At 40.1% G+C, this 12,073-nt stretch overlaps 2 protein-coding genes across 2 annotated transcripts; both read right to left on the bottom strand.

The window, feature by feature from the left end:
* Positions 1-2,709: 2,709 nt before the first annotated feature.
* LOC308326067 (transmembrane protein 14C-like) lies at positions 2,710-3,991 on the bottom strand (the record flags this gene model as incomplete). Its single annotated transcript, XM_080778878.1, has 3 exons — positions 3,849-3,991; positions 2,904-3,005; positions 2,710-2,801 (listed from the first exon to the last, which is right to left on the bottom strand). The coding sequence occupies exons 1-3, from the start codon at positions 3,928-3,930 to the stop codon at positions 2,710-2,712; spliced, it is 276 nt and encodes a 91-aa protein (XP_080635004.1). The 5' UTR covers positions 3,931-3,991.
* A 259-nt stretch (positions 3,992-4,250) lies between these two features.
* On the bottom strand, positions 4,251-11,907 carry pak1ip1 (PAK1 interacting protein 1). Its single transcript, XM_080777412.1, has 10 exons — positions 11,561-11,907; positions 10,839-11,004; positions 10,057-10,177; positions 9,086-9,160; positions 8,951-9,003; positions 8,609-8,754; positions 7,332-7,429; positions 7,005-7,104; positions 5,337-5,463; positions 4,251-4,571 (listed from the first exon to the last, which is right to left on the bottom strand). Exons 1-10 carry the CDS (start codon positions 11,642-11,644, stop codon positions 4,450-4,452), a joined length of 1,092 nt encoding a protein of 363 aa, XP_080633538.1. The 5' UTR covers positions 11,645-11,907; the 3' UTR covers positions 4,251-4,449.
* Between the last annotated feature and the right edge of the window lie 166 nt (positions 11,908-12,073).

Here is a 12,073-nt window from a genome sequence, read left to right as displayed (position 1 = left end):
GTTAATATTTCTCAGAAAAGAACAATAAAGCACGCAAAACCAGGTGCCACATTGGATCATGCTCCAAAGCTTAAAAAAAGGTTTATTTAGGTTGCTTTACACTGTAAACTTTTCAGTGTAAAGGAACCCAAATAAACCTTTTTAAGCTTTGGAGCATGATGGTGGTGGTGTATACAACTATACACCATGGACAATAATATTTCTCAGCCCACAATCATATCTTTGAAAAGTTGTGAGAATGTGTGCAAACCTGAATATATCTTGTAAAGTGAACATTCCCCTGTCCCTGGAACAAAATGTTTTGAGATGGGGTCGGCGGCCAAATACATGAAAAAGTTTGAACACCACCAATATAGCAGCATACATTTTTCAGAAAACATAAAAAATATATTTTTAGAATCGTCCTCAGGTCTTAATCGGTTAAGCCTAATCTATCCTCCTAGCACGAGGTCACTTGTCGGCATGCATCTATGTATGAATGGATCTTTATCTTCCAGTTGATCTCTATTTATCATTTTCAGACAACTTGGTGAGCAACACCTACAACTCAGCAGGAATGTACCTGTCATCATTTACCAAAGACCAAATAGGAGTGCATGGACAAAGATTGACTTTGGCACCAATAATAGCAGGCACTTCTGCAAGTGAGTCATATCTGCATGTGGATATATTCTTTAAATAAAAGACACACAGTCAGTGAACCATCCATGATCAATGATTGAGTCAGAAATGCTGAATTATTTTTAAACAGACTTAAACAGAAAATTGTACTGGTAACAGTTGTTTTACTCCCTGAAAGTGCAGATGGGTTGTTTTTAATTTACGAGTGCAAGATACAACTACTTTGGAAGTAAAGATACGAATACGAGTTTCTTGATGCAATCAATTCCACCCATCTGTTATTCCAAGAAGGTTTAGCACAAAAAAGCCAACCAATTCATAAACAATGCTCTGATTCCACCATTTCTTTATGTGCATTTCAATATTACAGTTGACCTTTCATCTCCCACTGACCTAAGAATTGAGTCTAAAATCAAAACATCCAGACATAAGCCTTAACCGGTGTGGTTTTAATGAAGGTAAGATAAAAGCATTAATTTACATATATATTCTTTCCTAAACTAATAATCCATAATGAATCTTTAACTGTCTGTTTCTTTATTTGATCTCACAGAGCACAAAGCATGGAAGAGAAAATACAAAACAAATCCCAGGATGCAACAGTAACACAGAGTAATACCTTAACCCTCCTGTCCAGGAATGCACAGATACAGTATACAGCCAGTGCATGGAAGAGACTGGACTACCAAATATGGAGGCAATCTGTAGCATAGAATCCAAAGTGTTAAACCACTGAGCAATGCGAGAAATGCATACTTCTGTGAGAAGTATACGAGAGAGAAATGTACATATTTCTGTGTTAAACCATTGCCAATTGGAGAAATCCATACTTATTGCCAGGATGCAAAGATTGTTTAAGGCACTCTGTTCTCAAACATTTTTGTGTCAAGGACCCCCAAATTGATGTCATAATTGATGTTTTTGGCCACGGATCCCCATCTGAAAATGCTTTGTGCCAGGGACCGCCAGAATAGATCTGTGTCAAAATTATTTATCATTTCCAATACTTTCAAGTAAAAAAAATTAAAATAACCACTGCTCATTTGCTGGAGTCACAAAAGGATAATGAAAAAAATAAAGGGAAGCTCTGCACACTCAGATCTGCGCACAAAGTATTTATTTTGCAAGCTTTGGGTCTACTGACCTTCAGGCATCAGTCTGAAAATAGCCGATTTTCAAGCTCACAGCTCGTCACAGCGTTGTGAGCTTGTAGATTGTCTATTTACTATCCATCCACACATTGCACAGCAATGTATTTTTTGTCTGTCATAACATTTGTCAACTGTTGTTTCTGTATTGTACAAGAGACATACTACAATATATGTTTTTATAATGGAATAGTGACTGAACAGAGACAAAATATCGATGTGTTATCCCGATTGATCCCAGGAGCACCTTTTTACTATTTTTTACAATTTTTATACCTGCACACCTCCTGAGCACCTTGGTTGCTTCCTTGCCAGAGACAAAATACTGGTTGTTGTTTTTCAGCCTACCAGGCACATATTCAAATTTCAGTCAATGTCCACATCAAGCACTATACTGTAACTAACTACACACACTAATTGTTTTGGTTCTTCAAAGCGATTATTTGCTATGGCTACGCACTGTTTAAAATAACCCTTTAAATCCCTGTATGATTCTTGAGAGGTTTATGCTTCATTTGACAAAGATGCTACACTGTACCAAATATATGGAGCCAGCTTAAGTGGTTCGGACATCTGGTTAGGATGCCTCTCGGGCGTCTCCCTAGGGAGGTCCTCGAGGCACGTCCCACTGGGAGGAGACCCCGGCGGCAAACCAAGGTGCAGTTGAAGGATCACATCGACTCACTGGTCTTGGAACGCCTCGGGATCCCCCAGGAGGAAGTTACTAATGTTACACTGGAGCTGGAAGTCTGGAGCTCTCTAGTGGAGCTGCCCCCACGACGCAACTCCGGATAAGTGGTTGAAGATGGATGGATATATAGAGCACACCATTCAAAGTAATAGGACGACAGGGCATTGGGTTCAATGGAGAAGTGGCACCCTGTTCTATTGGGTTCCTCAAGCCATAGTTGAAAGTGGTTAATCAAGATTTTTCTGACAGTTACCTCGTCGATGCCATCAGGCCAGCTGGCATTAACTTCCAGGAGTTGAGAAATCTCATTCCCATCACAACAGCCAGTGTCCCTGACGTGCCTGTGTGCTGTCAGTGTATTCAGTGGGTTCAATTAAAGGGACGTAGAACAATGTTTGGCATCAGTTGTGCTTTTGTCAATTGAACAACTTGAACTTGCTCACCCAGCGAAACCCACACATTCTTGGGATTTTTAGATCTTAGATAAGCTCCAAACCCGGCCAGGAGTCCAAAGATGAGCCCTGCCACCAAAGAGGTGACACTGCCTGTAATGGAATTAACAAACACACAGGTCTCTCAAGCATTAAAAAATGATGGATACTTTTGTGTAGACCAGTTCTGGCCCCCGGCTCCACAGGGGTTCTTCAGGTGGTTCCAGGGGGTCCCCAGTTCAAAGGATTGACACACACATGAACCATATGGACTGTTATGTGTACAGTTGTACGCTATAGAGTACTTTCTTTTTACAGACTGGGTCCCAGAGATCGTAGCAAATGGGTGTCCTTTGCCTAGCCTAATGCATATCCAACTGGGGGTCCTTGGAATGAAAAAGGTTGACAATAACCAGTGGTGGAAAGTAACATTTACTCAAGTACTGTACCATGTTGATTTACAGGTATCTTAAATTTCCAATACTTCTACTTCACTACATATCAGAGGCAAATATTGCACTTTGACTCCACTATTCGAAAATGCTTTGAAGATTTATATAATTATAACAAAACAAAACACAAACCAATTCATCCATATATATATATATTTTGGCTATTTGAAAATAGCAGATCTACAAGCTCACAACACGTCACTTTGCAACACTTGTTACTTGTAACCTTGTAGATGTGCTATTTTTTATATATTTGGAAACTTGGGCTATCGAGTACTTTTACTTCTGGTACTTTGTTCCAAGTATATTGTTATGCCATACTTTTGTACTTTTACGCAAGTAAATTACAGAGTATTTCTTAATTTTCTACATGGTGATGTTGACATTGTGTCTTGTGACTGAGTACACCAATTCCACCATTGACTCAGACTGATAACTGGCAGACTATGCTGATTGCTGAATCATTAATGTATGGTTTTGTCTGCCCTCATACCACGTAACATACCTGCTTTCATGTAGCCCATGATTCCTCCTGCTGATACCAATGCGGCATAGCTGAACCCAATCCAGTCTAAAGGTAGACTCATTATCACACGGCCTAGAAACAATTCATATTAAATGTAAATAGAATTGTATTGTCAAATTGTAACTAACTGGCGTTTTTTGTTTCACCTTTATTAATGAGCACACGTCTTTTGCTTAAATTTTCTAATAATAATAATAATGCTTGAGTAGAAGAATCAACAAAAGAAATGTACCTGGTATTTATTTATAGGAAACCAGTAAGAAGTTAACACACAACCACCTTCTGTTCTGAGCACACTTTGTTTACTTCCGGGTTCGTTCAAAAACTTTAAAAATAAAGCAACTTCCTTCTTGTGTAAGTGTAAACTAATAATAATAATAATAATGATTATTATTTTATTTAAACAACAAAAGGGGCGTTTGTTTGGAACATTAGTTTTTGGCTGCAAAGAAAGAAATATACTAAATATAGAAAAATCACATTCTGTACAAGTGGTCCTCTATCACCCTCTGGTGGCATAAACCAGTTAATTTACAGTCAATGGCACATCAGACAAGGCCTGGCTTCAATATAAATCCTTTTATTGCGTTGCCTTTTTATTGCTCTTCTTTTTCTTCTCTTGGGGTTTACTTTCATCCTCCATGACGACTTCTTCAGCGGCAATCCTGACCCTTTTTGTCTTTGGAAGCTGCTGCAAAAGTTCTGTGAACGGATATAGATAACGATCGAGTGTGTAAGGGCCGATCCATACTCCTATTTTAGAGCTGAATAAAAGTCGGTTCGGCGCTGTAGAGCCTACAATGTGACGTCATTTGAGGTTCGGGGGGGGGGGGGGGGGGGGGGGGGGGTACCGCCCTAAAGTCGGCTCTTCGGTGCTACTGAAAATCTCTGACGAGCCGAAATAATTTCGGCACTACAGCACCGAAACAGCGGTAACATAGGAGTATGAATCGGCCCTTAGTGTGACAAAAAATATCAGCTCTTGAGATGTATCAGCTCTCCAGATGTATGTCTATTTAGGATAAACAGTTAATGTGCATCTCAACGTCTTTCACAATCCATGAATAAACATAATCTTTACATATGTACGCTGAGTTTACACAGATCAGAACCAACCATGAGGTACACACTTGAAACCACCGAATCCCAATATACTTTGTTGTACGGTGTATAGTGACCATCTAAATGGTTCCATTTGTACACTCTTGGAGTTAAGGGGGTCCTAAAACATTTGAGAACCACTATTACTAGTTGGACTCATAATATGCCATAATGTCGTAGTAAATCAGTGTCATACATAGTCCGAAGAAAACCTGGAGACTTGACATTCAGTTATTGGGTCTTATGATCAAAAGCAAAAAAACAGGAGGCCAAGTCTTTGCCACGGACACATTTCTTGTCCGTGCATGGACAGACACAATGATGACCCCTGCCCCAAAGACATGAACTGCCGCTATATTTTGGTACCTTGAGAAGTCGTTGCCTCTGCTGTTATCTCCGGTGTCGTCTGCGGTGCTGAGGGCTTCCTGACAGCCAGGCAGGTCAGTCTGGCGGTTGTGTTCAACTCCCCGAGCAGAGTGGGTGGCTCCAGCTCCTGAATATCAATACAGAATATGCATTCAACTTTAGCTGTTGAAAAATAGATAAAGTGTGCACCGAGCACCGAGTGCTGCGCTATGAGATTTTAGATCTGCTATTTTTGAAAAATCTTGAAAACGTGTGCAAATCGTTGAATATATATTCTTTCACAGCGAACGCTTTTAACTCATATCTTTGCTTCTGGGGGTAACTGGAACAACATATTATATATCAATTTTGGGGTCCTTGACATGAAATAGTTTTAGAACGACTGCTATAGAAACATAGGTTTTTCAGAAAACTGCCAGGATTTAGAAGACATTTTGTAGAATCGGGTCTCAAGTCTTAATGGGTTAAGAGTAAGACCCGAGTCCGATTCTACTAATGCCTTCTAAATCAGTAGTTCTCAAACTTTTCCATGGCAAGGAGGCAATTTATTTGGTCCCCATCTGAATGTTTTGTGCCATGGTCTCCCAGAAGAGAAGATTTCTGTAAAAGACACTTTTTTCAAAAATGTTCAAAAATAGCAGATGTACAAGATGTATGAGCTTTCATATATGCTATTCTTGAGTACCACTGTTCTAAACCACTACATTTTAAGTATTTTCTGAAAAACATCGAAAATGATACAAATGCTTTCCCAATTTGAATGGGATTATTTATGCTCCATCTCACAAATGTGTTACTTGCCAAAAATAACTCCTTTTTGAGATGTCCTACTACAACACTGTCCTACTACAGAGTGTTTTACCCTAGGATCGCATGCTTAATTTCTTAGGACAGGGGTTTTCAACAGTAGAGACCACTGGTGGCCCGTGAAGGTATTGCATGTGGTCCCTGACATCGCATTTAGTAATGTAGGATTTGTTGATTTATATTTCTCTCTTTTTTTCCACTAGTTGAGAAACCGTGAAGTGAATAACTTGGTGACCTATGATGACCGTCCATGTAGTCATTTAATGAAAAGTTGGAGGTAAAGAAATTCAACAGAAAAAGGGAGTTAGAATCTCAAGAGGGGGAAGTGCACCAGATTGTAATTTATTATTATTAGAAAATGATGGTCATTGGACCATTGATTGTGAAACAGTGGGATGGGATGCATAGCAAGTGTTACAAAAGCACTAATCTTAGCCCATATCCCCCACCCAATACAACAGTGGTGCCCAGGTTGATTCTAAGTCAGGGTGGTGGTCCCTCGTTTACAATCAGTTGAAAACCCCTGTCTTGGGAGAATGCAAAGACAGAAACATGCTATAAACTAGACTAGGAGTTGGAATTGGGTCCTTGCCGCTCACAAGCCAATGGTCTGTGAGCTAACTGAGCCACCAGTTAATGCAGGAATAATATGTAGCATTTGTATTTATTGGTTTGCAGTTTACAACTTTAAAAGCACTGAGCAAGTTAATTTCATTAACCTCGATGTGCTACAACTTACAAGCAACTATAATATTGGGGGAAGAAAATGACGTAGAACCTACTATGACCGTGCAAAACAGCGCTCAATTGAAAGAATCACATACTACACATGTGTAACAAAAGCAACAGAAGGAGACATGCCTCTTTTAGATGGAGCTTCCACATCTTGATAAATCCATCGTTTGATGCCGTGACTAGAACACAATAGTCCTCCACAGTAACAGTCTCAAGCGCTTTCACTCTGGAATGAATACAGAGATGCAATTCACACATGGGCAAATATGGCTTGATTTTTGTTGTTTGCCGGTGTCGCGTGCCGAAAATAGCCGATTTACAAGCTCACAACGCATCGCAGCATGACACATTGTGAGCTTGTAGATCAACTATTTTTGTTGTGCAACGTCAGCGTGCAAGTATAAATGAGGCGTAAGCATTATCATGCAATGGGTAAAGGCAGAATAAATGCACCTGGTTTCATGAGCCTTGAAATCACCCAGCCATTTCATCGTGTCAATATCGCACAAACGAACCATTTCATCGTCTCCTGCAACGGCCAACTTGGAGTTCTGAAAGGCAAACATACATTTTCTGTAAAACTTGTTTAGTTTATTAGTTTTCTTTTCTTTTTTCATACAACAAACAGTCTTAATTCATCACAATACTTCATAGTCTGGAAAAAGGGTATAGACCGAAGCCTACGCTTATTACGTCTACCCTTAAAAATGAAATTGAAAAATATGTACATGTACACTTTTTCATGTTTTCAGTTCATGTATCTCATTTCTACTCAACAATGAAATATTCAAGTAAAAAAATGCTGAATGCTTTTTCTTTCTTTTCTAAAAAAACAATGTGCTAATAATAGCAACAGTAATAACATTTCAACTGTAGAGTGAAATGCGCTGCCTTGTTTTAAAAATAATAAAAAAGGAAAATTTAAAAGCCTTCGTTATTTTGGCTGCACCATATTGGCAATTTATTTTGCCAATAAGGAGGTACAGACAAAATAATACTGGCTTTTTAAAATTGGGAATGTTAGAGAAAGATTGTTTTGTGGTGTTTTCTCACTCTCTTAGGAAACAATTATTCTTTGCGATTGACCTGTTCAATAAAAGTTGATGAAATATATTAATCTGACTGGATCTAGGCCGCCACGTGGCTGGGGGCGGGACTGGGGAGCACCCACTGACGTTATAAGAACCTAACGCGCCTGGCTGACAGGACTGTTCAAATGCCTAGGTAACCTAGTACTTACAAATAACGGTTACAAATAATGGTTACAACAATTTAAACTAGACATCCTATGTGAAAAATCCCACCCTTCTGGAATCTGTATTACTAGACTAGTGGTTTTCAACCTTTTTTTATAAGACCGAAAACTAAAGAATATTTTGTTGTTGTTGGATAATACATGCTGTATTGATGCGGTACCATAGGACAGATAACAGGCAAACGTTGATAAAAATAACAATTCTTTAATTGTGTAGACTTCTTGTAAATTAAGTGATGCAAATGTTTAACAATAATGTAACTCTTGAAAGAGTAAGATTAAACCAAATGGACCCATAAGGGTCCATTTACACTCTAAAATAGTTAAAATATCTAATAAGGGTCCATTTGGTTACCATTACCAACCCTCCCATCATTTAGCTGGGGACCGCTGGTTGAAAGACAAAACAAACAGCAACACGTATTTCAGACAGTACTTGACACAGGTGTGACTGCAGAGCACAGAACTCACTCACTGTTAAGAACTTAATAGATGAGATCCTCTTGGGGTTTGTGACAGTTCCTGTCACCGAGGCCGTTTCCATGCTGTAGATGTCTATTCTGTCATTGATTACCACCACATATTTATCTCCATCTGGGGACCATCGCACAATGTGTGCATCTGATAGAAGTGAAGGAAAAGTTTAACCTCTTATCATATAAGAGTTGCAGAAAAGCAGCAAAAATAGATTACATGCTGCGTGCATGTAGATATAGTATTTGTTTTATATTATTTTTGTATTTACAGTAGCCAATTATTTTTCACGCACTTTTTTATGTCTCTTCACACATATTTCATCCCTACATTTGCAACTTACTCTGTTTGATGTTTTTGATGAATGCTGATCTTCCATCAATGAGGTTCCAAGTCCTGGGGCAACAGAAAGCGCACAGGTCAATTTTGACTTGACGTTTATGTACCAAAACACCTCTCTCATTAAACTAATTCCTACCTCAGTGTCTTGTCTGTCCCGACTGACAGTGCGAGTTTCCCAGAGGGATGGACAGACAGTGATGTCACATGACCTCTGCGGACACAAGATTAAGCATAATTAGTTAAGCATTTCATATCATTCCATTCCATTTTCAACCACTGACCCAAAGTCGGGTCATGGAGGCAGCAGTTCCGCCCTTTCCCTGGTCACATTAACCAGGCTCTGACTCTAGGATCCTGAGGTCAGTGTTCCCAGTCCGTCATGCACTTGTTGCTCAGCCTGCACCATGACCTCCTCTCGGCTGGATGTCCCTAGAAAACCTCCCTGGGGAAGCGAACAAAAGGCATTCTGGGGGGCACGTGTTAGTCCGGTTAAGACTCACCCGTGGCTTCCGCATGCGGATATGGTTAGGGTCTGAGGATAGGGTTAGTATGGGGTTCTATGGTCGGAATATTGGTTAGTTGGATTTATGGGTGTCGGATTATTGGATGTCGGACTAACGCTACACACCCTTACTATATGCTGCCCGAACCACCTTGACTGGCTCCTTCCTATGCAAAGGAGCAGCGGCTCTTGTCCATGTTTCGGGTCACCCTGACCTTCCCAATGGGAAAAACCATTTTCCCTGCTTGTTATCTGTAATGAGGCAGCTGTACTTAGCTTGTGTGCCTTTATTGGGTGAGTCAGTGCCTGCCTAAAAATCAGACCAGTCTGAAGCGAGTGGTGCAACAGCACCCCCTATTGGTACTCTAAACATCGGGACATAGGTTAGGACATAGGGATATTGCGGTTCCTTGGAGTGGTTGCACCACTCAAAAAGAAAAGCGCAGTTGGATGGATTAAAGTAGTATGTGTGAGTGGGTACTATCTATCTATCTAGAGGGCATTGTCCATCAAAAGTGTTTCGTCCACCCAGTAGCGTCAATACAACACAGTGATAAATCATGCGTTACTGTGTTGAAGATTTTATGGGTTTAAGTTCTGCTTACTGGTGAGCTTTGATGGTCTTCAGGCACTCCCACTTCTTGGTTCTCCACACGCATATGAGACCATCCTCTCCTCCACTCAGTAGGTGAGCGTTGCCATAGAACTCCAGACATGTGATGGTGCCTGTGTGTGGATACAAGGGACAAGCCCGTGGCATGCATTATTCACCATTTATAAACCTTCTAAATAGTATTTTAAGCTTATTACATGGCTTGGTTGATTGCTTGATTCTTCAAGGTTCTTTACTGCTGTTTCAAACATGACAGCCATGTATGTAACACACACAATGTCAGTAACAGCTAAACCTTGCTCTCAAAATTGTTTTTGAAAACATTTGAGTGAGAAATAGACGAAGCAGTACCCGAAATCTATTTGATCAACTCACTTCTTTGTTTTCCGTGCTGCAGCTGGGCAGATGCCGGCCAGTGCGACACTTATGGAATACTTTCATTAACGCAAGCAAGGAAATATCTTGTTTTGTTGTGTTTTGGGTCAATTTATTAATTTATGTATTAAGTAGTCATGTAATAAGCGGGATAATATCTGCCTAGGTGGTCATTGTCGGGATATAATTCACCTTCAGCGTGATTACGCCTTATCTGAATTATCTCCGAACAATAACCACCTAGGCAGATATTATCCCATACTTATTTACTTTTTACTTGCGACCTCCCAGTCCCAGGGCGGACATGGACTTCACAAAAAAAAGAAAAGGGGAAAGAAAAGTTAAAATATGGACTATGGAGATAAGTCCATATTAAGGACTTGATAAGCAGGTTGTTACCGTCATGATGCAGCAACGCCCCGTGTTCAACCCTCTTCCTCATGTCATAGACCTGGACGGTCTCGTCTTTGCTTCCAGTGACTATGAACCTGTCGCTGCACGCCACCACCGATATGGACGCTGTATGAGCATGGTGGGTGAAGTCCGCCTTTGCTGTCCACTCCTCCTGCCAATCAACATCATCAATCACCAAATTATTCTGCTATTTATGATCAGCCTGCCCTGCTGTCTATGATCAATCACTTCAGATTAAAAGGTAGTGTAAATTATTATATATTTTTTGTTAAAACGCTCAATATTCTCAAAGTAATCATTCTTAACATAGGATTTGTCCAGTGCTCTTTAATAAACACACGAGTGGTTTGGCAATTTCAGCCAGTTAGAAAAGAGTACCCCTTATAATTTTATAACTTCACTGCTTTGCGTCATCATCACTTCCAATTTCTATACTACTCCTGTAGTATCCAGAGTTCTCTCTCCTGATTGGATAAAAATTGGTGTCCCGAGACCGACCTGAAAATGCATTTTCTATTTTAAAGGGATGGAGTCTGGTCAGTACGTGTTACTGAACATGAACAAGCAATGTGAATGAGCGTAGGGACAGAGGGAACATATTGGGGCTGTAGCAATCACCTACTAATAATAAAGCTATCCTATCAAAACAGTAACACTTTTACTGCATCTTTAAAGAGTGTGTAAGTCTTGTCAGTGAGTTTACTAACCTTTTCATCAGCGGACACTTTGTAACCAAATACAATCTGCTCATAGCTCCCAGCGACCAGTTCCAATAATGGTATGGGTCCCATGTTTGGTTTCAGTATAGGGCCAACCTACTGTAGTTAGGCTACTTTGCTTCAGTATGCTTGCTATTCCCGTATTCCCTTTTAAATAACGGCTCACGCACGCACTAATGCAACCCCTGACAGAATCAATTTATCAACGGTAAACAACTATATAACTAAACAATCGGACACAATGTTGCAACTATAATAGAATATCAAAGGAGAACGGACACGTTCTACAGCAAGAACACACGCACTAAACACAACGTGAGAAGTTTGCGCATGCGCCTTTCGCCAAACACGCTCTTTCCTCCTCCGCTTCCTCCTAGCTAGGAATTTTTTGGACTTCAAAATAAAAGGGTACCTCAGTGATGCGCCTCACATTCAAAGATGGGTACACTGTACAGACAGACTTGGTCAGTGGTCAGGTCACTGGTATATTAGTCTAGACTA

Source organism: Protomyctophum bolini, assembly GCF_963924005.1.
Source record: "Protomyctophum bolini genome assembly, chromosome: 12".
Classification (NCBI taxonomy): Eukaryota; Metazoa; Chordata; class Actinopteri; order Myctophiformes; family Myctophidae; genus Protomyctophum; species Protomyctophum bolini.
The sequence above is the reverse complement of the archived record's forward strand: the minus strand, read 5'-3'. Positions and strand labels throughout refer to the sequence as shown.